We start from the raw sequence: 23,489 nt of genomic DNA, 5'->3' as shown, positions 1-23,489 counted from the left end.
AGTTGAGTGTCGACAAAAAAAAAGAAAAAAAAAACAAACAAACAAACAAAGTTGACCTGTCGTCTTACAAGAAGGTTTTTCTACGATTTTTTTAGCCCACCTGATAAGTTAACTTACAACCGAAACTATATTTCTTTAACAAACAAAAAAAACTGAAACTATTGTAAAATATTTAGCATACCAATTATTTATACCCACAAACTGATTCTCTTTTAATTAATAATTTGTATTTCTAAGGCTACAATTGGACTTTTGTTAATAATTTTCCATTGAACATATTTAATAATTTTGCTAAAAAATCATTTTTGATAACAAAATGAACGGTAAAGAATTTAAACAACTCCTATTAGAAACATAAAGAGTAACAATTATGGCTGAAACAACAAACACGAAAAAAAGACAGGAGTGTGAAATTAGTTGGTTAGTTGGTTACTTGAATCAGGACATATTACAGCTGTGACCTGAAACCGGCACTTTGGAATTACCTTTTTTCGCACATTACTTGACATGCATTTATAATCCCTCTAATGCAATATCACAAACTTCCTAATTAATTAGTCTAACTAACCTTTTTCGGGTGGGTTATATTAATAATTTATTGTAACTTTGGTCATCGGAAACGGCCTTTTTAAAAAAACTTGGACAGGGTCAATTTACTAACTCTTTATTTACTGTAAAATTGGCTATTACTCGGGTACATTCATTGACAAAGGTTAAAAAGAAGGATATTACTACCACACGTCAAATACTAGAAAATATTACCCCAAATTGTGCCAACAAATCATACCAAAGTACTAAACCATTCAATTTAAAGTTCATAAAAAACAACATAATTTGGTAAATAATGTGGAGATAGTAATTAGGGGAAAAAAATGGGTGTCAAAGATATACAGGATAGACATACACGTATACATACATATATGGAGATAGCTATTCCAACTTTCCCAATTGCCCACTATATAATTAGAGCCACAGACAAAGGCAGAAGGATCTAATAAGACATTTATATAAAAAAATTGTTTGATAAACTAAATACTAAATGGAAAATGAGGGTACATGATCAACGGCTGAGATTTGATGTCACACCCAAGCCAATGGGTTTGACCGGAAGTTCATTGATCACGGCAAGATCCGTCGCAGTTCTTCTCTTTCTCTCTCTGTGTCTTCTGATTCTTCCACCGTTCCTTCCGCCGCTTCCACCGCCTCCGGCGACGCTCCTCCTCCTCCCTCTCCTCCTCATGATTCTCCTCATTTTCTTGGCTTTTTCTCCTTCTAATGAGCCTAACCTCACCGTAGATTCTCTCGACCCCTGATATCGCCGACTTGCGCACCGTCCGTACATTACATATATGTATAGGTGTGTCTATAGATGCGTATGTAAGCAGCTTTTAGTTTCGTGCAAGTACGATCATCTCATGTGATAGATCTCTGAGTTTTCCTTCCAAAACTAGCTTTCAATTACATTTCTCTGATTTTTTTGTTCCTTTTTTTTTTTTTAATTAATGTTGATTTCGTTTGTAGGTTCATTCTTATTTTGTAAAAGAATCTTGTTTATCAGCGCCTCACTTTGAATTGTAGAAGAATATTTTTGAAATTAAATAGAAGCCTTCCTGTTATCTATGTACAGTATGTGCATGTATATGTATATTTAATCGCTATTTCCTTCTTTTTCTTTACTCAACGTCCATTTCCACCTTTGTTATCAGAACACTTTCTCGGCAAATTGCTGACATATAAAAATCACCAGGTGATTTATGTAATGCGGTGGTAGTTAAATTTCAGTCCGGGTTCAAATTTTTCTATCTTCAAAGTTTTACAATATCCCGATATACATTCATTATAAACTCACTAAAAACCAAAAGAAAAAGAAAAAGAAAAATCCTAAACCAAAATCGGTCAAGCCATGGTCGTCAGAATAAACTTCTTCATAATAATTAAAAGAACAGAGGGTTAAATGCTATAATTTAATTTTTTTTTTTGGTTTCATGGTTAAATGCCTAAATGGTAGACCAATATATTATGATAGTACCGGTTAAAGTTTTAGTTACTAAGTGATCACTGCATTCATCCATGGAGTATTTTGTATCAAAGACATTCATCTATGGAAGGTTTTTTTTTTTCTTTTTTTTTTATTATTATTAATACCTTAATCATCGATATACATATACTTGTGGAACCCACATATGTTAATCAAACATTGGAAAACTGGGAATCGACCTTTAATGTCCGGGAGACAGACTAAAATGGATGTGCCATCTGTTCACTAGTCCTCGACACACACTTAGATTCTTTTAATATGGTCAAAAGTGAGCTCGAATATTATGATCTTTTTTTAGGTTTTTGTTTTAAGGTTTTATATCTTTAGCTTTGAAAATTAGGGAATGAGGTTGAATAACTAAATAACTTATTAAAACTAAAAAAGAACCATGTCAAAAAAAAAAAAAAAACTAAAAAAGAACCATAAATTTTTTTGGTTAGTTTACCTTATTCGCACACTACGTTCCAATTTTCCAACAGGTGGGTTCAAATGAAAACAATTTCAAATTTTATCGCGAAGTTTTTTGTTGGTTCTGGTAAATTGAAGGACTACATTTGATTCTTGCTGTGTTAACCCTTCCAAACCAAGGCTACATTTATATAGAAAACATATTATACACTAAGTAAATAAATAACCTAATTAATCGTTTAGATAAAAAATGAAGAAGAAGAAGGTGGTTTCCTTTGAAAGATCTTACAATGTTTTTGTGGTATTTCGATGGGAATGTTAACTTCCTCAATTCATGTCCATCACTTTAATTAATCGGTTCCATTGATCTCTCTCATTATCTTCCAACAAGTTCTATTTCAGATTCAAGAAAACATCTCGTTTCTTATTTGAACATATATCTAAATTTGAAAACTAATATAGTCACACTGATATAATCAATTATACGGTATACTAGTGTGTGTGTGTGTGTTTTCAACAAAATGCGAACTACTGAATGATTATATGATAAATGTGATACTTTATCCGGGGAAATAGTGTGGGTGAGATTTGAGACAATGTACAAAACAAAAGGAGATTTGACCAAATCAAGGGAGAAAAAGACAAAAAAATATTAAATAATTAAAATGATTAAAGATGTCTTCACTTTATCGAGTCTCTATCTTTCGACAAAACAAAAAGCATATATGAGAAGGAATTTAACTTGTCCACAGAAACCAGATCCACTGCACATATACATAATGCATACAAATGAGACTGAACGCATACGTCTTGAAATGTCTGGTCTCTTTCTTTTCTTTTTGTATCGAAGTTAAGGGATTTGATGACTAAGTCGTAACCATAGGGATTCATTTGTGAAAAGGGAAAAGAGTTCTGATAAACTGTGAAACGACGTTTAGTGATGATTACGTGATTCATCATATAATCCCTAGATACCGAATGTGCTCGTTTTGACGACAAACTCAAATGTTCAAAGAGAGTCAAGTGTCTTAAACTCTTATTTATTATGGGTTCGGAAATGTGCATATAATGTTATAAAAAAATTGAATTATGTATTACTAAACAAACATATATATAAAATCATCTACAGAAAAAAACATTTTTCACACCAAAGAAAAATAGTCATGGGTTGGTAATAAAAGGATGAACCTATGTGACAAACGATAGAAAACCAATGTACAAGACAAGCTAGCTGATCGATACTCATACAAATATGTTATTGTTGACAGTAAAAAACGACATAATAAAACAAATGCAAAACTATAAAATCTATGCAACCAATTGAACCGTTTTAAGTACTTAAGCTGTTCAAAAAAAAAAATCTATACAACCGTTATTTGTTATTAAATATGTTTTTTGTTTTTTTCGTAATTAAAACTGAAAAAAAGAAAAAAGAATTGTTTTGCTGGTCTAAGAGGTCAGAAATCAAATAGTATATAATTATAACATTTTGCTACTTGATCATCCGTAACGTTTAAAATAATTTGACAAACGGATATTTATAGGTTTCAGAGATAACTCGAGATTTCAATTTAGAATAACCTCGTTAATAGAATAAAAGTTTGTGATTTTTATATTAAGCTCCGAAACTCATATCACAGGCCAAATTGATGAATTGTTCAGCCAATGACCCTCTCTGTATCAACGTTTTGTTTTAAACAGGTTCACCAGTCCAATCGTATTTTGTTATATCTTATAACATTTAACACCAATTGGCCATCCATCACATACTCCATCACTAGCTTCTATCTACTCCCATCGATAATTCTTACGCCGATGGATTCGTCTAGCTCAGATAGATTTGACTAATTACACATAAAACACGAATATTTATGCATGGGTACTCTCTTGGATTATATTGGCAGTTGTCTCCTCCCATATGATCCAAGGTCCTTTCCAAGAACTCTAGAACGACATTTAAAAAAAAAAAAAAAACAGAAAAGATAATAAATATTTAAAGATACAAAAAATTAAAGTAATTATTGTATGTAAGAAATTTTTTTAGAGAAAGAGATTATTTTTCTTAATAGAAAAAAATCAATTTTGAAAATTTGATATGCGTGTAGAACATAAAATAAAGTAATATTTTAATGAATTAGCCGGTAAGAAAAACTGAAAACGAATAATAGCAATAAATTGGGTTAAGTGAATATGGAATAAGAGGAAATAAAGACACTTAGTACGACTTGATGCAGATTCAGAGTATCAAGCACACTTCTCCCCTCTTAATTCACCAACCCCTTCTTACGGTTTCAGCCATCTAAAAGCACATAAACGGAAATTAATTAAAGCCGCCACGCTATTACCTAGCTAACCGTACCCATGTCAAGCGTCAGTCTATATTCTAGTTATTTATTTAAAAGTATATATATATATATATATATATAGACAGAGAGTGAGAGAATTTTGAACATTATGAAAATATATGTTTTCTTATGATTTAGTATTACAGTCTTTGTTAATCGTCGACATACAAAGTTATAAACTGTATTTTTTTTTAATATATATATATATATACGTATTAACTGTAAATTACCATAAACTAACACAAAATAAAGACCATACATGAAATACATTTTATTGAAAATAAATTGTTTAAAATCATTTTCCATTTTTTATTAAAAATTTCCAATTCTACTAAAAAAATTTATTACCAAGATAATAATGATTGATAATTACTTATATAGTTTTTTCCTAAAAATGATATTTCTATTTATATGGAGAAATTAAATAGACTTTTTTTCCCTAACATTTAGAGAGTGTTTATTTTTAAATTTGCATATTAAAATCTAGTTAGTTGGACCTTTTTATAAATAAAATAAAAATAAATAAAAAAGGAAAAGGGTGGTTTTGTTATTGGGCGAATACTGAATTGGCAAATGTTGCTCCTCAGTGCATGAGCTTCACCTGTAAGCCGTAACGTCTTTCTCTCTCACACACATAAAAAGCAAAACGAAACTACAAATATTTATTAAAAAAAAAACCTATAAGACATAATATATATACACACAGGTATATATGTGCAGGAACATCGAAAGCCAAAATTTGGAGGAAGAAAAGAAGATTTACAAAAGTATTAAAAAAAGATCATCGATCGGGATGTTTGTGATCGGAGTGGTGATGGTGCTTTTAGCGGTGCTTCCGGCCGTTCTGCCACCGTTACCTCCGCCGCCGATGATCGTGATGGGAATTCCGGTGGTGCTGATGCTAATGCTTATTTACTTAGCCATCTATTATCCTCCTCTTCTCTCTTCTTCTTCTTCTTCCTTTGACACTACCTCTAGTCATGTAATGTGATATCGAGACAATGTGTCGATTCGATCCTGATGACACACGCACCTATGTAAAATGCGTCGTCGTTTAATGGGTTTTGGTTTCTTAATTGTTCCATTTGATGAAAAAACTGTGAATCCATGCATTTTCATTTTATTCGGATTTATGGTTTTTTCTTTTGAACTTTTTTTTTTCTTTTTCTTTTGGTAGTCTTGTGGTTCGGATCATTATAAAAGTGTGATATATAATCTTCTTATCAGCGGGACCAATAACGATTAGCATTCAAATGATCAGAGATTTGGATTTCCAATTTTCACTCGAACATGGATTTCAAAATACGTTACATATATCGAATTATACTAGGTACATGCAAAATCATAAATTCGAGTTCTTTTTTTTTTTCTCTCTCTCTCTCTTTATTTATAGAATAGTTCTGTAACGTGTCAATCATTAAATTAAGAATTAAGAAATCAAGAAATCAATTCTCGCACTCGACTCACTCACTCTGGATAGAAAACATGAGACTGAACTCTAAAGTTATTTAAAATTAAATTGTTAAATTCAAGAAATATTTAATTCGATCATAGGCTGCATTAGGTTCTTCTCAAAGCGGAGGTTGTGGAATCAATGTCGATAATTCATGAATTTTTTTCTTTGTCCATGGTCCTTTGTTATTTTCTCTTTTTCTTATTTGAGTCATTTATACGTAACGATGCTCCATATTGGGAACTTTAGTGGGTCCATTTTAAAAAAAATTCGTTTGGGTGGTCCCAAATTTACTAACGTTTTTAGTATCGTTAATTACTGAATCATTAATCACTGAATGCGGACTGAATATCTAAATGGCTTTTTCTTTTTGCTAAAAATAATCTGAATGTGTATTATGAAAAATAATGTGGTTTGCTCGGATCTAATTTTTCCTTTTTTGTTTCTTTCTTTCTTTGGGTTTCTGCTCTTCAGATTCTAAAGCAAGCTGTTTGGTCTGTTTGTAAACGTTTTGTCCTCCCGGCTGAATAACCAATTAAAAAGTTAATACTAAATTTCATACGGTGTTGTGAAAAAAATGCTTCTTATTTTCTTGATATTTTTATTATTTATTTCTGAGCGATCATTTCATTTCGTCTCGAAACAAACAGTCAAAATTAACGGCAAAGATTTCACAAAAATTATAGAGAAAAATTAAAACGGAAGGAGAAATACAATGTACCACCGTTAAGGAGGAGAAAAGAGAAGAAGACGTAACGATTTCCCTCGCAAATGCACTGAACTTACACTCTCGTCACAATTCCTTTCCTTTAATGTTCTTTCTGTTTTTGGTAAAAATTAGTAACCTGACATCTACTGCTTTCGGTGAGGATGCATTGAACGTGTCAATTCCAATTTTTGGTGCTTAAAGAACTTTCGAATTTTGGTGGTGTTTAAGAACTTTCTATAATTTAAAGATTGGAAATTTTCATGGAACACGATAAAACTGGCGTTAAGACGCGCACGTTCACACGTGTCAGCTATATCTCTGTTTCGTTTACCACGTGAGAGCTGAGACAACAGGGAATAAACATCAACTGAGTTAAGTAGTTTTGTCAACGAACACACACGTACCTTTCTCGTGACCCATTTACCTATATGGGGACAAACAAAACATTAAGTCTCGGTTTAAGAAATTGTAGTATTTACTTACGTTCAATGCATATGATTACTAGAAAATCTCGAAAGTTTTTTTTGTTTTGTCAGATATTGAAAGCTACTAAGAAATCTATATATTATATTCAACGTATATGATATATTCATTTTTTTACCATTAACTTAAAGCTGAACAAAAAAAAAACTGAAAATAAAATAAAATTCAGCATTCTCAGTTAGATACAGTAGAGACTGGTATTTAGCACCAACAATAAGAACAGTAGAGACTGGAGAGTATAGATGTGACTTTCAAATTATAATAATTTTTTTTTGGTAACAAATAAACTTTTAAGAGTATTTTATTAAAATTAGGCCAAGGTTTCTGAATCCATAACATAGACAGGGTCCTGGTGGTCGGAGTTAGCTTCAGGTGTGTCTTCCTCACTCGGGGGTACAAGTTGCCAGAACATTGCAAGATACTTGTCCCACTCCTCCAAAATCGTTGCTCCTTTGCTGCTTCCCGTTTTCTCCTATTTCATTCATTTTTAATGTCAAGACAGATAGAAGAACAAATAATCTTGAGATGATCTTAGATAGAAACCATTCCAAGATCGAAACGCAAATCATTTGATTAGGGTCGGTATGAAGAGAAAGGAAAGAGATGATAGTTAGTTACCACATGAGCTTGGATCAGGCTCTTAAGCTGTGTTTGTCCCACTGGCGAAATCACTCTTTGGATCTTCACTATCTCTTTGTTCACCTGTTCAATGGAGGTTTCATTTTCAATTTTCACAAACGTTTAAGAAATCTTTTCGAGATAATTCAGAGGAATCTGTGATGGTAAACCTTAGGGAGGAGAGTGTTGTCCTCGTCAAGAATATACGCCAATCCACCTGTCATCCCGGCGGCTACATTTCTACCAACTCTGCGATTTCAGAGAGAAGCGATCAAGATATTTGGCGGTTAAGAAACAAAGTTCTAAGGTTATATTTTTGAGGGTTTTTACTTACTTCCCAAGTACAACGACACAACCACCAGTCATATATTCACAGCAGTGATCTCCAGTGCCTTCAACTACAGCTTGAGCTAGAGAGTTTCTAACCGCAAATCTCTCGCCTGCTTTGCCTCTGACAAATAGCAAACCACCGGTTGCACCATACAGACAAGTGTTTCCTACAATGGTTGCATCTTCAGGACGAAAACCAGTCGATTCCACTGGTAATATCACAACTTCACCTCCGGCCATTCCCTAGCAAGATGAGGTACAAGTTTATGATAAGAGACCATAAAATCCAAAATATTGTCAAAAGAAGCATTGATTTTGAGACGTACCTTTCCCACATAGTCGTTGGCTTCACCCACAAGACGTATATTCATTCCAGGGGATAGAAAACATGCAAAAGATTGGCCAGCGCTTCCAGTAAACCTTTGCGGGTTCAAAGTTGATCATGTAAGTATACAACATATACTCAGTTATACATCTATTCAAAGTTTGGTACGAGTTTACCGTCTTATAGCATTGGCTTACATTAGGTTCAGTTGTCCAGCGAAACCAGTGTCTCCGTATTTCTTCGCAATCACCCCTGCAATCCGACCGCAAACAGCACGGTCCACATTGTATATACTCATGGTTTTGTGAACCGCTTTTTCATTCTCAATTGCATCCATTATCTGGGTAAGAACAAAAAAGTAATATTAAGTCTTCTTGCATATGTAAAAGGTACACTCTTCTCCCCATTGCCATAAATTACAAAGAGCCTCTTTCAAGTCCAGGCTAAAAAGGTTTATGTTCAATTAAACAGTCAATAACGAAGACACTACTCGTTACCTCCGGATCCTGAAGTAGAGTATCATCAAGGACAGGACCATTTGAGTGAACCTCCTGCTTCCTAATGGAAGTACTGCTACGTTTTGGCAGCCCAACAGACTGCATATGTTAAGAAAAAAAATGAGCTTTACGCACCGATCCAACTTGTGTGTAGGCACATAAACCAAAAAAGCAATAAACACAATTCCGGACTGCTTACAGATAAGAGATAACTGAGATCAAGATGAGTTTTCACGAGCGAGATATCCCTAGGCTTTAGCAAATCTGTCCGTCCAATTATGTCATCCAATTTTTCATATCCCAACTGAGCTAATATTCCCCTCACCTACGAAATTAAGATGAAATATTAGACATTAACATCGATAAATTTTTGTATCAGTGAAAAGTTTCTTGAAAATTACCTCCTCTGCAATATACAAGAAGAAATTGACAAGATCACCAGGCAGACCAGGGAAACGGGCACGCAGTTCCTCTCTCTGTAACCAAATTTAGGGAAATCTCAGCGGAAATTGGTTATGCATTCGAAAACGAAACATGAATAAATAAGAAGGGAGTTCCAATTTACCTGACTGGCAACACCAACAGGGCAGTTATTAGTGTGGCAAATACGAGCCATAATACATCCTGTGGCAATCATTGCCAGAGTACCAAACCCATACTCATCGGCGCCCATAGCTGCAGCTATCAACACATCAACACCACTCTTGAATCCGCCATCAACCCTGAGAATAACTCGTTCTCTGAGTCCGTTTCCAATGAGAGTCTGCAAAAGAATGAATCTTAGCAATTAATAGACATCTAAGAATTAATAAGATACTATGCGGAAAATTGAAGCTAAAAGTTTTATACCTGCTGGGTTCCAGCTAGTCCAAGTAAAATGAACACGGCAAACTAAAATGAAAAACAAATTCTCACGATGAAGCTATACCTGCTGGGTTTCAGCTAGTCCAAGTTCCCATGGGCCACCAGCATGCTTTATGGAACTTATAGGGCTGGCTCCAGTTCCACCATCATACCCTGATATCTGTAAACAAAGAAGCATCATAAGTTTCAGAAATCTATAATTGCATAGCATAACTATGTTTCTGTAAGTCAAAGAAACATTTGAACGTATACATTGAATTTGAGAAAAAAATATCAGGATTGTCTTTAGTCAAACTAGTAGAACCATGCAAATGGTTCATGAAGCCAAGTTTCTACTGAATAAATATCTTGGCTTAGCATGGCCCCGGAGAGTACATATAAATGCAAACTGATGGCAGAATTGCATGTCTTTTTGGCGAACATGTTGATAAAAGAATTGCATAGTATGAATAAATAAATCTAATTCTCCAAATTCAGATTCTTTACAAAATCTGAAAGGAAGTACATACCTGTATGATATCAGCATTGGCCTTCGCTACTCCTGAGGCAACTGTTCCTATTCCAACTTCTGATACAAGCTTGACAGACACTTTCGCCTTGGGGTTGACCTGAATGTTATTTTTTGTTAAGAGGGAAACCCTCTCAAAAGTTGGAAAAATACAATTTACGAGAAGTACCTGATGAAGATCAAAGATCAACTGTGCCAGATCCTCTATGGAATAAATATCATGATGTGGCGGTGGAGATATAAGCGGAACTCCTGGTTTAGAATTTCGAAGTCTAGCAATATATGCACTAACTTTTTTCCCAGGAAGTTGGCCACCTTCACCTGGCTTCGCTCCTTGAGCAACTTTGATTTCCAACTGGTCTGCATTAACCAAAAACGTTGGAGTGACACCAAAACGCCCTGAAGCAACCTATGAGAATACACAAGGTCATTTTGGTCTTTGAAAATCATTAGACGAGTAGATATTAAGAAACTGAATGGAGGGAATAAAAGAGCTCCCAAATAATTTCCTGAGAGTAAACAGACTGTACACATGGATAATTTAGTACCTGCTTTATAGCACTTGTAGCCGTATCCCCATTTCGAAGACCTTTAAGATGTGGCAGCGTTGAAGAGTACCCATCAACAACATCTGTTAGCGGCTTCCAGCGGATCGGGTCCTAGAAAAGATAGGACAGTGAATTTTTAGCTACTAATGTGGTAAATTTTGCCTTTTTTAAGTTGAAAAAATCTTAAATAGATAATGAAGAACTACCTCGCCTCCTTCCCCTGAATTGGACTTTCCCCCTAATCTGTTCATCGCAATAGCAATTGTCTCATGAGTTTCTCTCGAGATTGCTCCAAGAGACATTCCACCTGTACAAAATCGCTCCACAATTGAGGAAGCAGGCTCAACCTTCCCAACAGGAATAGGCTTACGGTCACTTTTGAACTCAAGAAGATCGCGGAAAACCTACAGCAAAAGAATATACAAAAAATAATATTCACTTGTTCCAGAAAACAGGATCAGATATGAACATGAGAGAGTAGCACTCACCGTAATAGGACGGTTGGCTAAATGCTGCTGATAGACTGCATAGGCTGTTTCACTCTTTTCGCGGACGGCTTTATGAAGTAATTTAGACATCTCTGGGTTGTTTCCATGGTATTCGCCTTTCAAATAACAAAAAAATTCTCAATCAAGAGTAATACCACAAAGCTTGTAACCCGTAACCCAACGTTCTGAACACAATAAACTATGTGCATAATGAATGACAGCAACTAAATGTCTAATTCACTAAAGGGACAGTAAGATAGTGTAGAGAAAGGTGTGTCTGAGCATATGCAGCCTTATTTTGTAAGAAAATACGTAATTCAAAAGCTCTAACTAACTCAACAAAGTTGTACGTATAAACAGACGCAGTAGTATATATGTGTTTGTGCATAGACACGAAAGGTTAACACTAAATATTGTTTCAGTCTAGAAAAGTACCTCCAGGCCTAGATTGAATGAAACCAAAGTTCTCTAGCCGTTTGGCTGTATCCTCAGAAAATGCCCTCACCCAAAATGTTAATGTCTCCCTAGCAAGCTGCAGAATTAGGAAGACTTAAGGATGAGTGGCCCTGAAATCTCTTTGACGTCGAAATTATCTTACATTGAAAGATACGAAACCATGAGAATAGTTCAACAATAAAAAAGATCTCAGGTTTTTATCAGAACTTTTGACAATTCTAAACTCAATACTTCATAAGGGATTCTCAAATTATTTATGGGAAAAAACATACAGCTATTGCCATATCTCCACTCTAGCTCCGACGATTAAATTTATCAGTAACAGTTGAGCTATTCATCAATCTTTGTCACTGAAGCAAAATAATCAACCATCTAGAAAAGAAAAAAGCAATTTTAAACATAGAAGCGTATTACAGAACCCAAAAAGAACACACATGTTCTGAGAATGTGTGCAAATATTAGTATATGCTCCTTCAGATTTGAGAGTAAAAATAAAAATAGCATCTTAAATAAGGTCCAGAACCTTAATATCAATGGCGTATGAAGTTGATATCTGAGAAACATTCTCCAACAAATATTTATACTCAGACCAGGCAACTCATATGATCTTAGTATTGCAAAAGGTTTGAGAGTATTCTGACCTCATCCAAAGTTAACCCACCAATTCGAGATGCACTACCACGGAACGAAAATTCAACAACCTCCTTCCCCAACCCATAAATCTCAAATATTTGTGCTCCACAGTAACTGCAACAGAGAGCTCAGTCATTAGAATTGGAAATAATCATACAGTGATAAGATAGAAAAACGAAATAGATAGTTGGGAAACTGAACCTAGAGAATAACGAGATGCCCATCTTAGAGAGAACCTTAAGAAGACCAGTGTTCACAGCCTGCAATAGGAATTCAAAGAATCTTAGGATGCCTTTCTTCCATTACTTATAAAGACAGTGGCAGTGTTACAACATGGAGATATAGCTATGCAAGCAAGAGATCGAATGGCTTATCAAAATTTGTCAATGATTAGAAGAATAAAACATTAACATGTCCGACCTTGCGATAATTCTTTTGAGCCTGTTCCATAGTTACAGTAGGCATCTTGCCGTTTCTCATCATGTTCACGGTCTTGTTGCTCAGACGCCACTGTCTACATGTCTCCAGTGCCAGGTGCGGGCATATAGCACTGAAATATAGTTATAGACATAGCGCCAGTGTCATTTTAATAGATTGTGCAATCTAACAGTTGAGGAAAGCCCTCTCAAATCATCACTCAAATCAAAATTAAGAATTAGAGCGTATTATAAACTAGAGATAAACGACGTAAGAATAAACATGAGGCTATAATAGAAAATGCTAGTATTTAGCATAAAGGACCGAGAGAGAGATAATAAAATACATTAGAATTCCACAAGACTTGCAATCGTATGAAAAGAAACAGCCTAATAGGATGAAATATTCATTGAAAAGGAAAAGTAGAAACCTTGCTCCATATCCAATCAAACAGGCAAAGTGATGCGTACTAAAGCACTGAGCTGTATCTGCAATTATTGAAGCTGACATCCGAAGACCGTTCTCGATCAGATGTTGGTGAACAGCACCTACCGCCAACAACATTGGAATTGCAGGTCGAGTTGGTTCCTGAAAAAGGGATAGGGTGCGGGATTAGGAGTAGACATTAAAATTGAAGTTACGAAATATATAAAGATAGAAAGAAAAACAGCACCCAAGTTCGGCCCTGATACTCAATACACAAGCAAAATGAACTTAAATTTAAGGGAAAAAATAATATCTAATACTTGGAGGAAACTGGAAAGCCGCAGAGAAGCAAGGAAAATGAGAAATACAAAGAGTAACAACAAGCAATAGAACACCATTGTAAGAATGCAACAGTGCTACTGTGCTAGATTATAGCAACTCATTAACAAACAACCAACAACAATGGAAAATTGAGCCTAGAGCATAGCTGTAAGTAAAACAAAACAAAAATGTAAAAGGTGATAATTATACATTTATATTTCCTAGATCTAAAATCACAATTGACTGCATACACTTGGAAATCTGTATGTACCGGATTATCAGATCTGTCTGAGAGAACAAGCACTTGGGAACCATTACGAACAGCTTCATCTGCAGCTTCGCAGAGTTTTACAAGAGCCTTCTTCAAAGATCCTTCAATTCCTCTATGTATGTCAAAAAATGTGGGCAAGACTTGAGATTTCAAATGTGGATCGCTGAGCAAGCCTTCAAGCTCCCTTTCATTTAGTACAGGACCAGACAAAACAACCTACTCATGAAATCACAAGTCTGAATGAATATGAAATCTTGCAAAAGTCAAATGTTTATAAGCCAGCACAAAATCCAAAAATTTACCTGCGAAACATTCTGAGGCCCAACTTCCAATATATTCCCACGCTTTCCAATATTAACTTCCAGTGACATGACCAATCCTTCTCGAAGAGGGTCAATAGCTGGATTCGTAACCTGTAAGTAGACCATGTGAAGAACCACGAAGGGAACCATTTCAAGATTCAATAATTTATGAAGACAAAGCAAGTATTCAATTAACTACATCAAAAGAAGCAAACAGTTCAAATTGTGCCCTTTCAATAAGAAGAACGAACCTGAGCAAACCGCTGCTTGAAATAATCATAAAGCATATGTGGCTTCTGAGACAATACTGCCACTGGAGTATCATCCCCCATGCAAAACGTCGGTTCTTTTCCCTGTGCAGCCATTGACTCTATTACCATTTGAACATCTTCACTCGAGTAGCCAAACGCCCTAGTTTCTCAAATCAGAATAGCCAAAATTAGAGTCTTAATCAGAAAAAGTAATTAGTAACTACAAAATGAAAAACCATTGAATACTGCTTGTGAAAACTACTGATGAACTTTGTATTTTGAACAAAAATCAACTTTTTTCACCCACACAACAGATATATGCCACGTAGACAAGAAGTTAAACAGTTATAAAAAGTTAAGTACTTTGACTTCACATAAATGACCATATGATGCGCAAATTAGAACAGGAGAAACAGAAAGGCTTACTGTTGGCGTCTTAAGGTCTCGTCAGTCTCCATGATTGCTGACGAAAGAAAATTGGTAGGCTTCAGGGTTCGCAGGTTTTCACTAACCCACTTTCCATATGGGTTATATGATGCAACCCGCTTCTTCACTTCTGTGTTCTCATATACCTGAAATTACACATTTTAACAATGGAAACAACAGAACAAAAATTATATATCAGAGTGCCTAAAAATTAAGAGAAAGATCGACCATGATCTGGTTCACCAACCTGTCCACTTTCTAAGTCAACAGATATCATCATGCCAGGTCCTAGACGACCCTTCATGGTGACTTTCGATTCATCCATTGGAAGAACACCGACCTGTATAAAGGCATGACTTAGCAACTTTCTGAGGCCAAGATAGAAACAAAGTTTGATACCAGAGCCCTGTATACCCGAACCAATTAGCTATCTTGATTTGCAAAGCATTAACTCAGTTTCTAAAGAAAAACTTTATTTCCTTGAGTGGATTTTAAATACTCCTAGATTTCACACTAAATGATCGCCAGGAAATACTTTATACTGATCATCTATCTAAAAAAAACAGTTCGCATAGCTATATTAAGAAAAAAATACGACGAAACTTCCAAAGTGATTAAACGAATTGGTTTTCTGACCTGGACCAAAGCTTTAAGATTCAAGCATAAGCCCAACCATCTGCTGGCAATCATTACCACGATTCTTAGATAAAGAACAAGTACATAGAGTAAAAGACAAAACGCACCTCCGAGGCTACATAGACAACATTATCACTTGTCCGCCAATATCTAGCAGGCCGAAGTCCATTGCGGTCGAGGCAAGCCCCAACAGTCTTTCCATCACTGAACCAAACAACCCAAGGTGACGAAGTTTAAAAAGTGAAAGACGAAGAAAGAAATACGACAAACGTGCAAGCTATACTACCTTACCACTTTGAGTGACCAATTATCATCAGGGTCATTAGCCCGCCAGTTAAACCACAATTGTGGACATTTTTAAAAGAAGATCAGCAAATATCTGAGTGATCAAGACTTACAAGCCTCTGGGAACAGTTATGAGTACTCAGTTGTCTTAGTTAAATTAACTCCGGAGGAATAAGGGCAACTGAAAGATCAATCTTAATTACATGAGTAAAATTTCAAGAGTAAGAAATCGTCAATCAAATTACCTGAACAATACCAGTGCAGGTCCATCCCAGGGCTCCATCTGGCCCTTGTAATAATCATAAAAGTCTACAGCCTACAGTTGGAAAGCAGATAAGAGAACCGCTTGCAAGTATCCATAAATATCAAAAGAGCAAACACGAAGCAATACCTCCGGGTATTTAATCATTAGGGTCGGGTGATTTTTGTATGCCTCTGGCACAAGAACCATTAGAGACTCCTCTGGAGTTCGACCACTTCTTATCAAAAGCTGCACAACCTCAGTAACATAAATATAAGGAACTCTGGCAGCAATGAAAACAAGTCTATAAACAAGTTTTTATATGGTCAACAGCCAGAGAAGTTTTATGCAAGAATAATATCACTATTGCTTTTATGCTTTAGTTCTAAAAGCAAAAGACTCTTCGTCTTTATTTCTCCAAAAGTAGATACCGCAAAGAGAATCACAATGGGAAAACAGAAGTTAGGAGGTTAGACGACTCTTACTTCCGCTGCACTATCAAGGTTAGAGGAGTCCGAAGCCTTCGGATTGCTAATTGGGCGAATATCATTTTCACGTCCATGCCAGACAGGTGATCTTAGAGATGCTTCTCGAGATGTCATCCAGTTTAGGTTCCCCTGCAAAACTTGTTCGGTTTCAGTGAGAGGTCCTAGCTTAGCTTGATCCAACAAACCTATCTACCAGGAGAGAAGCATAACCTGTATGGTATTTATCTCCCCATTGTGTCCAAGAAACCTCATTGGTTGAGCAAGAGGCCATCTGGGACTAGTATTTGTGCTAAATCTTCGATGATAGATGGCAAAAGCAGATTTATAAAGATCATTTTTAAGGTCGGGGTAAAATAGCCCAAGAACTTCTGAGCGAAGCATTCCCTTGTAAACAATGGTCTGGTTGGACAACGAGCTGAAGTAGAGCTCAGAGGCCCAACTTTCCGAAGCAATTGCTCTTTCAATAAGCTTCCTGCAAATGTAAAGCTCTCGTTCAACGTCGTCTACTTTATCTTCTTTGACAATTCTAACAAAGACCTGTTCCGTTTTTGGCATTGTCTTTTTTGCATAGTGACCGACAATGGACGGTTCCACCGGAACATCCCTCCATCCAAGCACCTCCAGGCCCTCTTTTTCAAAAATACTTGTAACCACTGAAGATATATTTCAAACATGATTTAGCAATGAAGATCAAATGTTATACATAGAAAGAAAAAAAATTATAACTTGAAGTTCACACCAGAGGTGCCATCCACAATCAAATATGCATAAAACTATTCAAGGTTCACCTTTCTTGGCTTCTTTCCTAATGTTTTCGTCTCTCGGTAAGAACAGCATTCCAACACCCGTATGCAGCTTATCAAAAGAAGCAATTCCTTGCTTCTCAGCCCATTCGTTAAATAGATCCCAAGGAATGGAAGTCATCAAACCAGAACCATCGCCAGAAGCATTATCGGCACCACAACCTCCCCTGTGTTCCATGCAACCAAGTGCTATCAGAGCATCACTTACAATTTTATGTGTAGCCTTATTCTCCAAGTTCGCGATGAACCCAACCCCACATGCTCCCCTTTCTGAAACTATATCTTCCAAGTAGGCCACCTGCGACGATGCAATTCAAACAATCAAATGAACCGTCCATGACCAAACTTATTGCAAGTAAAATTAAAAAGTTGAAACTCAAGCAAAAACTCAGTATTCCAGAACTCAAAAGTCAAAACGAAAACCTAGATCAACAATAGATGAATATGCATATCTTCCAACTTAACAAGGATAGCAGAGAATCACGATTTACCTCAGGTTTCAGATCAGAAAAAGAAGCCGAAGCATCACCGGCGGGCCGATCAAAATTCAGGATCGCTTTTGCCGATAACGGAGACCTTAACGAGGACTTCAGCAGTGGACTGTAGTCGCGGAACCCGGAGAGTTCGTTACGCCGTTTACTTCCCTTGGAAATACAGTAGGATCTGACGAAGTCAACAGAGAAGAGAGTCTTAGTAGAACTTGATTTCGCGGAGGAGAGAAGCCGGGAAACGGAAGATGAAGCTCCGGCGGCGCCGGGAGATTGTAGCGCCATGGAATGAAGCTCCAAAGAACTAGATTAAAGCGTAATCGCAGAGAACGGCGATGGAGAAAGCGATCGATCGGTTTCGAACTCACTCTCTCTCTCTCTGCGACTGTTGCCGTTATTTTCAAAAAGTCAAAAAGGAAGCAGAGATTTATTCGCTGCGACGGAGCGTACAGTGCACCGGAATCGCAGAGGAAAGGCAGCCGCTGATGCTGTTCAGATCATGGAACGAGCTAAGAGAAGATGTTGAGTGATCAGTGAGCACGACTACACAGGACTCAAAATCGCCGTTGCGTTTTTTTTTTTTTTTTGGTTGCTTTTGTTGTAAAAGGTGGTGATGAAAAGCTAAATTTAGCTTTTCTGTCTTCAAACGCGATCGCGTCTTTCAAGAGCTAGTGGTGCGTTTGGTGACGCATGTGTGTTTAGAGGTACAAGATCAATGAATGAAGAATATTTAATGTTGTATATAGTAATTGATTAATAGTCTGGAAGTGCTTGGTTCAATTCATGAATACGTAATCATTTCTTATAAAACTAGATAATTGATGTAATTAAGCGCCTGAACAGTCGCATATTGAATTTTATAGTATACAATATATGCCTCTGGGGGCAATCTCAAAAGAAAACACGAGATTCTTTCTCAAGTCCTCGCCAGAAACGACAACAACAGCAAGTGTTATAAAACTTAGACCAATTATTGGAATCTTTACTATATTTTTTTATAGAAAAAAAAATGTAGCATCATCACCTACGTAACTACATTGCCCATTGTGTATAATTATAAATTTTGATTACTGTCTTGTTCAGCATTCCATTACTAGAAGTCTAGACAAAGAAACTTTCAATTTTCAGGAAAATGTTCAATTTCTTTCCAGGATAGTTTTTTTTTCTTAACCAAAATGATGACCACCCAGATTTACTTTACTTTTCAAATTTTTTTTTTTTTGATGGGCGCATCAAAGATACTCTGTTAGACTGTTACCAAATGAAGAAATAGTATCAGTCACGTTTGGAATTCTAAATGTAAACCACCACCCTTTTTTGTGTAACAAAAAAAAATGTTTTCTTAAAAAAAAACAATTTATTTCACCTGTTAAAATGATAACTTATTTTGACCAAAACAAAAAAATTGATAACTTATTCTTTTTCTGTTATTGTATCACTGTATGTAACTTGTTTTATTTATCTGTTTTAACAGTTTATCTTACATTAACCTCACTAATAGGCTATAGCAAATATCAAAACTATTCTACAACCACAAACATTCAAAACAATTTATCTACTAAGAATTTCCAAACAAAAAAAATTATGTTTTTCATATAATGAAAGGTTACATAACAGTATACAAGAAAAGAAACGAAAACGAATATTCATTGCTATGGCTTTCAACTGATTACAAAGTTTAATACAAAATCAGAAAAATCTATAAATTGAAATTAATAAACAAAATATGAGTCATATAAATTACTTTAAAAAAAAGGACTTCATACCTGCAAGGTCGCAAAGCCGATATAAATTATATATATCCATATTTCTTGGGATACAAGAAACCTAAAAAAGCATAAAAATAATAAAAACACTCTCTCAATTGTCATCTGTGAAGACCTTGAAGATAAAGTCACGGAAACGCCTAGAGTATTGTCTTGGATCAACCGCAGATATAGAGGAAGGATCATACTGTATGCTCTTGTAAGCGTGTTCAAGCTTTTTGCTGATATCATAATCCTGAAGAATATCAATAATGCCAAATATCATCACCACTTCGTAGAACTCTCCTGTAGGCTCTCCCACAAGCTGTAACTCACAGTCACTTTTTCTCATTGTTCTCTCTGCTCGTGCTGGCATGTTGGTTCCCAGTCTGATACTAGCCCACCTGCAACAACACAACCATATATAAAACCCATATGTTCCTGTGTTGAGTTTGAAAATGTTAGTATTGTTCTCTTGTGTTGTGTTACCTTGATGGATCTGATAGAAGCTCATCAACCTCTGCTCTAGAAAGACGGTGGCCTGTTTCTTCTTCGGAATCACCTGTAGAAAAGAAAACAGTAATCTTTTTGCTTTTATGAATGATACATTTTTTTCTGGTGGTTGGAAAAAAAGTTATCTGATTTGACAAAAGCGAACCAATAGGTGTTCGAGCTCCAGGAGGAATCAGGTCTCCAGCTACTGAAGCTTCTCTAAAGTGGATCCCAACTAGAAGACTGTAATCCATGATTCTCTCTTGTTCTAGAAACTCGCAGTCTTTATCGATTTGTCTGTGATGTAATCAATGAGCAATGAGAAATGAAACAAACACAAACGTACTATGGAAGAGTAAAAACATAAAGGTTTTTACCTGATGAATTCTTGGTACCATGCTTTCTGCAATCTGAAAATGAAATTCAGATCGAGGTCTTTCAAGATCGTGTTTGAATCGATTTCTGATTCAGGTTTGTCGGTTGTTCGGCCAAGAGAAGATCCTTTCAGATCAAAGCGTCTGTGAACAGAGTACTTGGAACAAAAAAGATTACCCATTATGACGAACCGTACCTGCATTATTTGTATACAAAGAGAGATATGAAACCAAACCAGTCATTTCAAAAGCCATGCCATATTAAGTGTGGATGTTTTGTAGATCTACCTTCTTTTGGGTTGGTCCATTCAATTTCACACAGTGTAGACCAAAGAATCTGATTACCAAAGAGTTCTCAAATGCTCGAACATGGTTGTAATATGCTGCAAGCATCCTCAGAAGCACCTACACCAAGAAGATCAGAAATAAATCTTTTTACGTATATGCAATCTGAATACTCGGCAATTGCAAGCAAACACTTTCTAACCGGTAAGTTGAAAAAAAAACTCACTTTTGTTTCTGACTTTTTCATTGTTTTTATCATGTAACGATCATCGTTTGTTAAGTAAAAAAAGCTCCCACTTTTACCAGGGGATGATAGTTCTCGAAGGGCATCATTCCCACAGATTGATAACATATAATCAGCTGGGTCTACTTTGAATAGCTTCCTCAAGCTCCTGGACAAATATATTAAAAGCAAAACATGTTAAAGGGTAAGCAATACAGAATTAGTAAATAATTTGAAAAAAGTAGAGGGCTTTTTGGGTCTAACCTGAAAACTAGTGGGCAATAATCTTTCCATTTGAATTCAGTAGATTGATGTGGAGGTGTGTACTTGGTTCCTTCGCGCGGAAACCTCCTCCATATCTTATCTTTTGGATCAAAAGCTGAAGGCTTAAGATCAAGAGATGCCACCGGAGCTTGTCTTCCGACAGAATGCCTGTGGAAACAAAATCACTAAACATAACTCCAAAAACACAAGCATTGCTCCATGTGCATATATATACATACCAACAAAAATTAGATTCTACAGCTCAGGACGCATAGTCTCTCTCATATTTACCTGATTCCTAGCTGTAGATTAAGCATAAGCTCGTAATTGCGATGACCTTTAGATATAGTCTCCCCTTGCTTCCTCCCTGCCTTTGGCAGTTTCATAGGCACAGGGCTCGACTTTAGGCTCTGAATGCCTTCACCGTCCAATCTCATCAACTCTGCATCCAATTCCTTCCTCATATCAGTGCCTCCTTCACCGATTTCGTTCCCCCACATATTCATCTTCTCAAACGCTCTATCTACACCCACACTTACCCTCCCGTCAACTGACATCCTCCTAGGCTTCTCTATACGCTTGGAAGAGTTCCAAACAGATAGCTTCTTCTGTGAAGGCAGCATAGGAACCCTCTCTCCGCTGCAGATCTTGTACTCACTCAGATTATTGAACAAATCTTTAGGATCCCATTCAAGATTTCCTTCATTTCCTGATGGATAATAGGTGCCATTCATTTCCTCTGGGTCTTTCGACCAATTACCAACATAGAAACTTCCATCATCCCACTTAAATGTCCCATTCCCTCTAGGGAACCCTTCATCCCAAAACCCGTCATACCTATTGCCATTTGTCCATACAAAACTCCCTCTGCCATAGATCGTACCATTCTTCCATTCACCAGTGTAATGACAGCCATCGGCCCATTGATACTTTCCTTGACCTTCTTGCAAACCTCTCCTCCATTCACCATCATAAGCATCTCCATTTGCAAAGCTCTTGACGCCATGTCCATGCTTCAGGTTCATCACCCACTGACCTTTATAAGCATCTCCACTCGGACCCGTGTATGTGCCAATACCATCCATGTAACCACTTTTAAACTCTCCTTCGTATGTGGCACCAGATGGCCACCCGAACTTTCCATTCCCCATGGTTTTCCCATTGTACCACTCACCAATGTACATGCAGCCATCTGTCCAGAGGTATTTTCCATGCCCGTGAGGAAAGCTATCATACCATTGCCCTGTGTAGTAGTCCCCATTAGGAAGTACTCTCTCAGCGTGGTAAATTTCCTCTAAGCTGCTCCTGTTTGTGCTAGTCTCATCGTCATTTTCATCAGTTGTTGTGTCGTTATCTGTATGTGGAGCTACAGATACTGTTCCGAAAACGCTATTTGCCCGCTTCTTGGCTTGTTGGGTCTTTCGTACGGTCACCTCCCAGGCCTTGAGAACATAGCTTTGTTCCTTGCTCATTGTATTAAACTAAGAAAAATTCTATCTAAGAAAACTGTGTGTTATTAGCATCTAGAAACATGCCCTCATAAAACATGCATGTTCTTATCTAGATAACAATCTTAAAGATGTACAAATACCCAAGAAATCAACAAATATATGCGTCACTGGTCATTTTCGTTTGCCTCTGTGATCTCAATGTAATTTTAGTAGATGGCAAAGATCTTACTTTTTCTTTTTAGATTGCAGCATTAATGGATTGAATGTTGCTATGGACCATGTTGCAAACCAAACAAAGAAAAAGAGAGGAAAACGAATGGCCAAAAAAAGAGTCAAAAGGGAAAAAATGTCTCCGAGAATTCATCTTTTCTTATCAGTTTTGCAAACTAATTTTGTCATGATGCAAAGAAGGACTCGTTCATATTCTCAAACCAATGAAAGCCTTGAAATTCAGAGAAACAAGCAAGACCCTCAAATTATCTATATTTAGCATCTACTTGCTTCTCTCGCATACAGAGACATAGACATCGTTCTTAGAAACATAAAACATGAAGAATATTTTTAAGGTGGACCACAATTTTAGACGAATAAATTCTC

The 23,489-nt window shown here is 36.3% G+C and overlaps 3 protein-coding genes across 7 annotated transcripts; 1 reads left to right on the top strand and 2 right to left on the bottom strand.

Annotated features, from left to right (window-relative positions):
- Positions 1 to 961: 961 nt before the first annotated feature.
- LOC112081477 (protein ORGAN SIZE RELATED 1) lies at positions 962 to 1,601 on the top strand. The gene has a single exon (XM_024148198.1). It carries the CDS (start codon positions 1,047 to 1,049, stop codon positions 1,311 to 1,313), a length of 267 nt encoding a protein of 88 aa, XP_024003966.1. The 5' UTR covers positions 962 to 1,046; the 3' UTR covers positions 1,314 to 1,601.
- Positions 1,602 to 7,584: 5,983 nt separating this feature from the next.
- LOC18027730 (ferredoxin-dependent glutamate synthase 2, chloroplastic) lies at positions 7,585 to 18,648 on the bottom strand. Of its 5 annotated transcripts, XM_024148184.1 has the most exons (34): positions 18,062 to 18,648; positions 17,556 to 17,868; positions 16,978 to 17,420; positions 16,765 to 16,896; positions 16,430 to 16,528; positions 16,284 to 16,354; positions 16,152 to 16,157; positions 15,861 to 15,957; positions 15,365 to 15,457; positions 15,118 to 15,263; positions 14,692 to 14,851; positions 14,441 to 14,551; positions 14,139 to 14,354; positions 13,551 to 13,708; positions 13,124 to 13,253; positions 12,905 to 12,963; positions 12,712 to 12,817; positions 12,050 to 12,146; positions 11,615 to 11,730; positions 11,333 to 11,530; positions 11,127 to 11,237; positions 10,748 to 10,987; positions 10,580 to 10,678; positions 10,135 to 10,230; positions 9,772 to 9,969; positions 9,608 to 9,682; positions 9,406 to 9,531; positions 9,207 to 9,305; positions 8,907 to 9,049; positions 8,711 to 8,804; positions 8,389 to 8,627; positions 8,225 to 8,303; positions 8,055 to 8,138; positions 7,585 to 7,908 (listed from the first exon to the last, which is right to left on the bottom strand). In XM_024148184.1, the coding sequence occupies exons 1-34, from the start codon at positions 18,341 to 18,343 to the stop codon at positions 7,747 to 7,749; spliced, it is 4,878 nt and encodes a 1,625-aa protein (XP_024003952.1). In that variant the 5' UTR covers positions 18,344 to 18,648; the 3' UTR covers positions 7,585 to 7,746. The 5 variants fall into 5 exon arrangements, with proteins under 5 accessions (XP_024003952.1, XP_006411388.1, XP_024003953.1 ...); XM_006411325.2 differs by lacking the exon at positions 16,152 to 16,157; XM_024148185.1 differs by lacking the exons at positions 17,556 to 17,868; positions 18,062 to 18,648 and having other exon boundaries at positions 16,978 to 17,239; positions 17,305 to 17,420.
- A 1,148-nt stretch (positions 18,649 to 19,796) lies between these two features.
- LOC18027729 (phosphatidylinositol 4-phosphate 5-kinase 5) lies at positions 19,797 to 23,062 on the bottom strand. The gene is made up of 8 exons (XM_006411324.2): positions 21,733 to 23,062; positions 21,442 to 21,609; positions 21,181 to 21,346; positions 20,958 to 21,074; positions 20,673 to 20,866; positions 20,462 to 20,592; positions 20,293 to 20,365; positions 19,797 to 20,207 (listed from the first exon to the last, which is right to left on the bottom strand). Exons 1-8 carry the CDS (start codon positions 22,911 to 22,913, stop codon positions 19,919 to 19,921), a joined length of 2,319 nt encoding a protein of 772 aa, XP_006411387.1. The 5' UTR covers positions 22,914 to 23,062; the 3' UTR covers positions 19,797 to 19,918.
- Positions 23,063 to 23,489: the final 427 nt, after the last annotated feature.

The sequence above is a fragment of the Eutrema salsugineum genome, unplaced genomic scaffold (genome assembly GCF_000478725.1).
Source record: "Eutrema salsugineum unplaced genomic scaffold, Eutsalg1_0 scaffold_10, whole genome shotgun sequence".
NCBI classification, from domain to species: Eukaryota; Viridiplantae; Streptophyta; class Magnoliopsida; order Brassicales; family Brassicaceae; genus Eutrema; species Eutrema salsugineum.
Note: the sequence above shows the minus strand (reverse complement) of the source record. Positions and strands in the feature narration are given on the sequence as shown.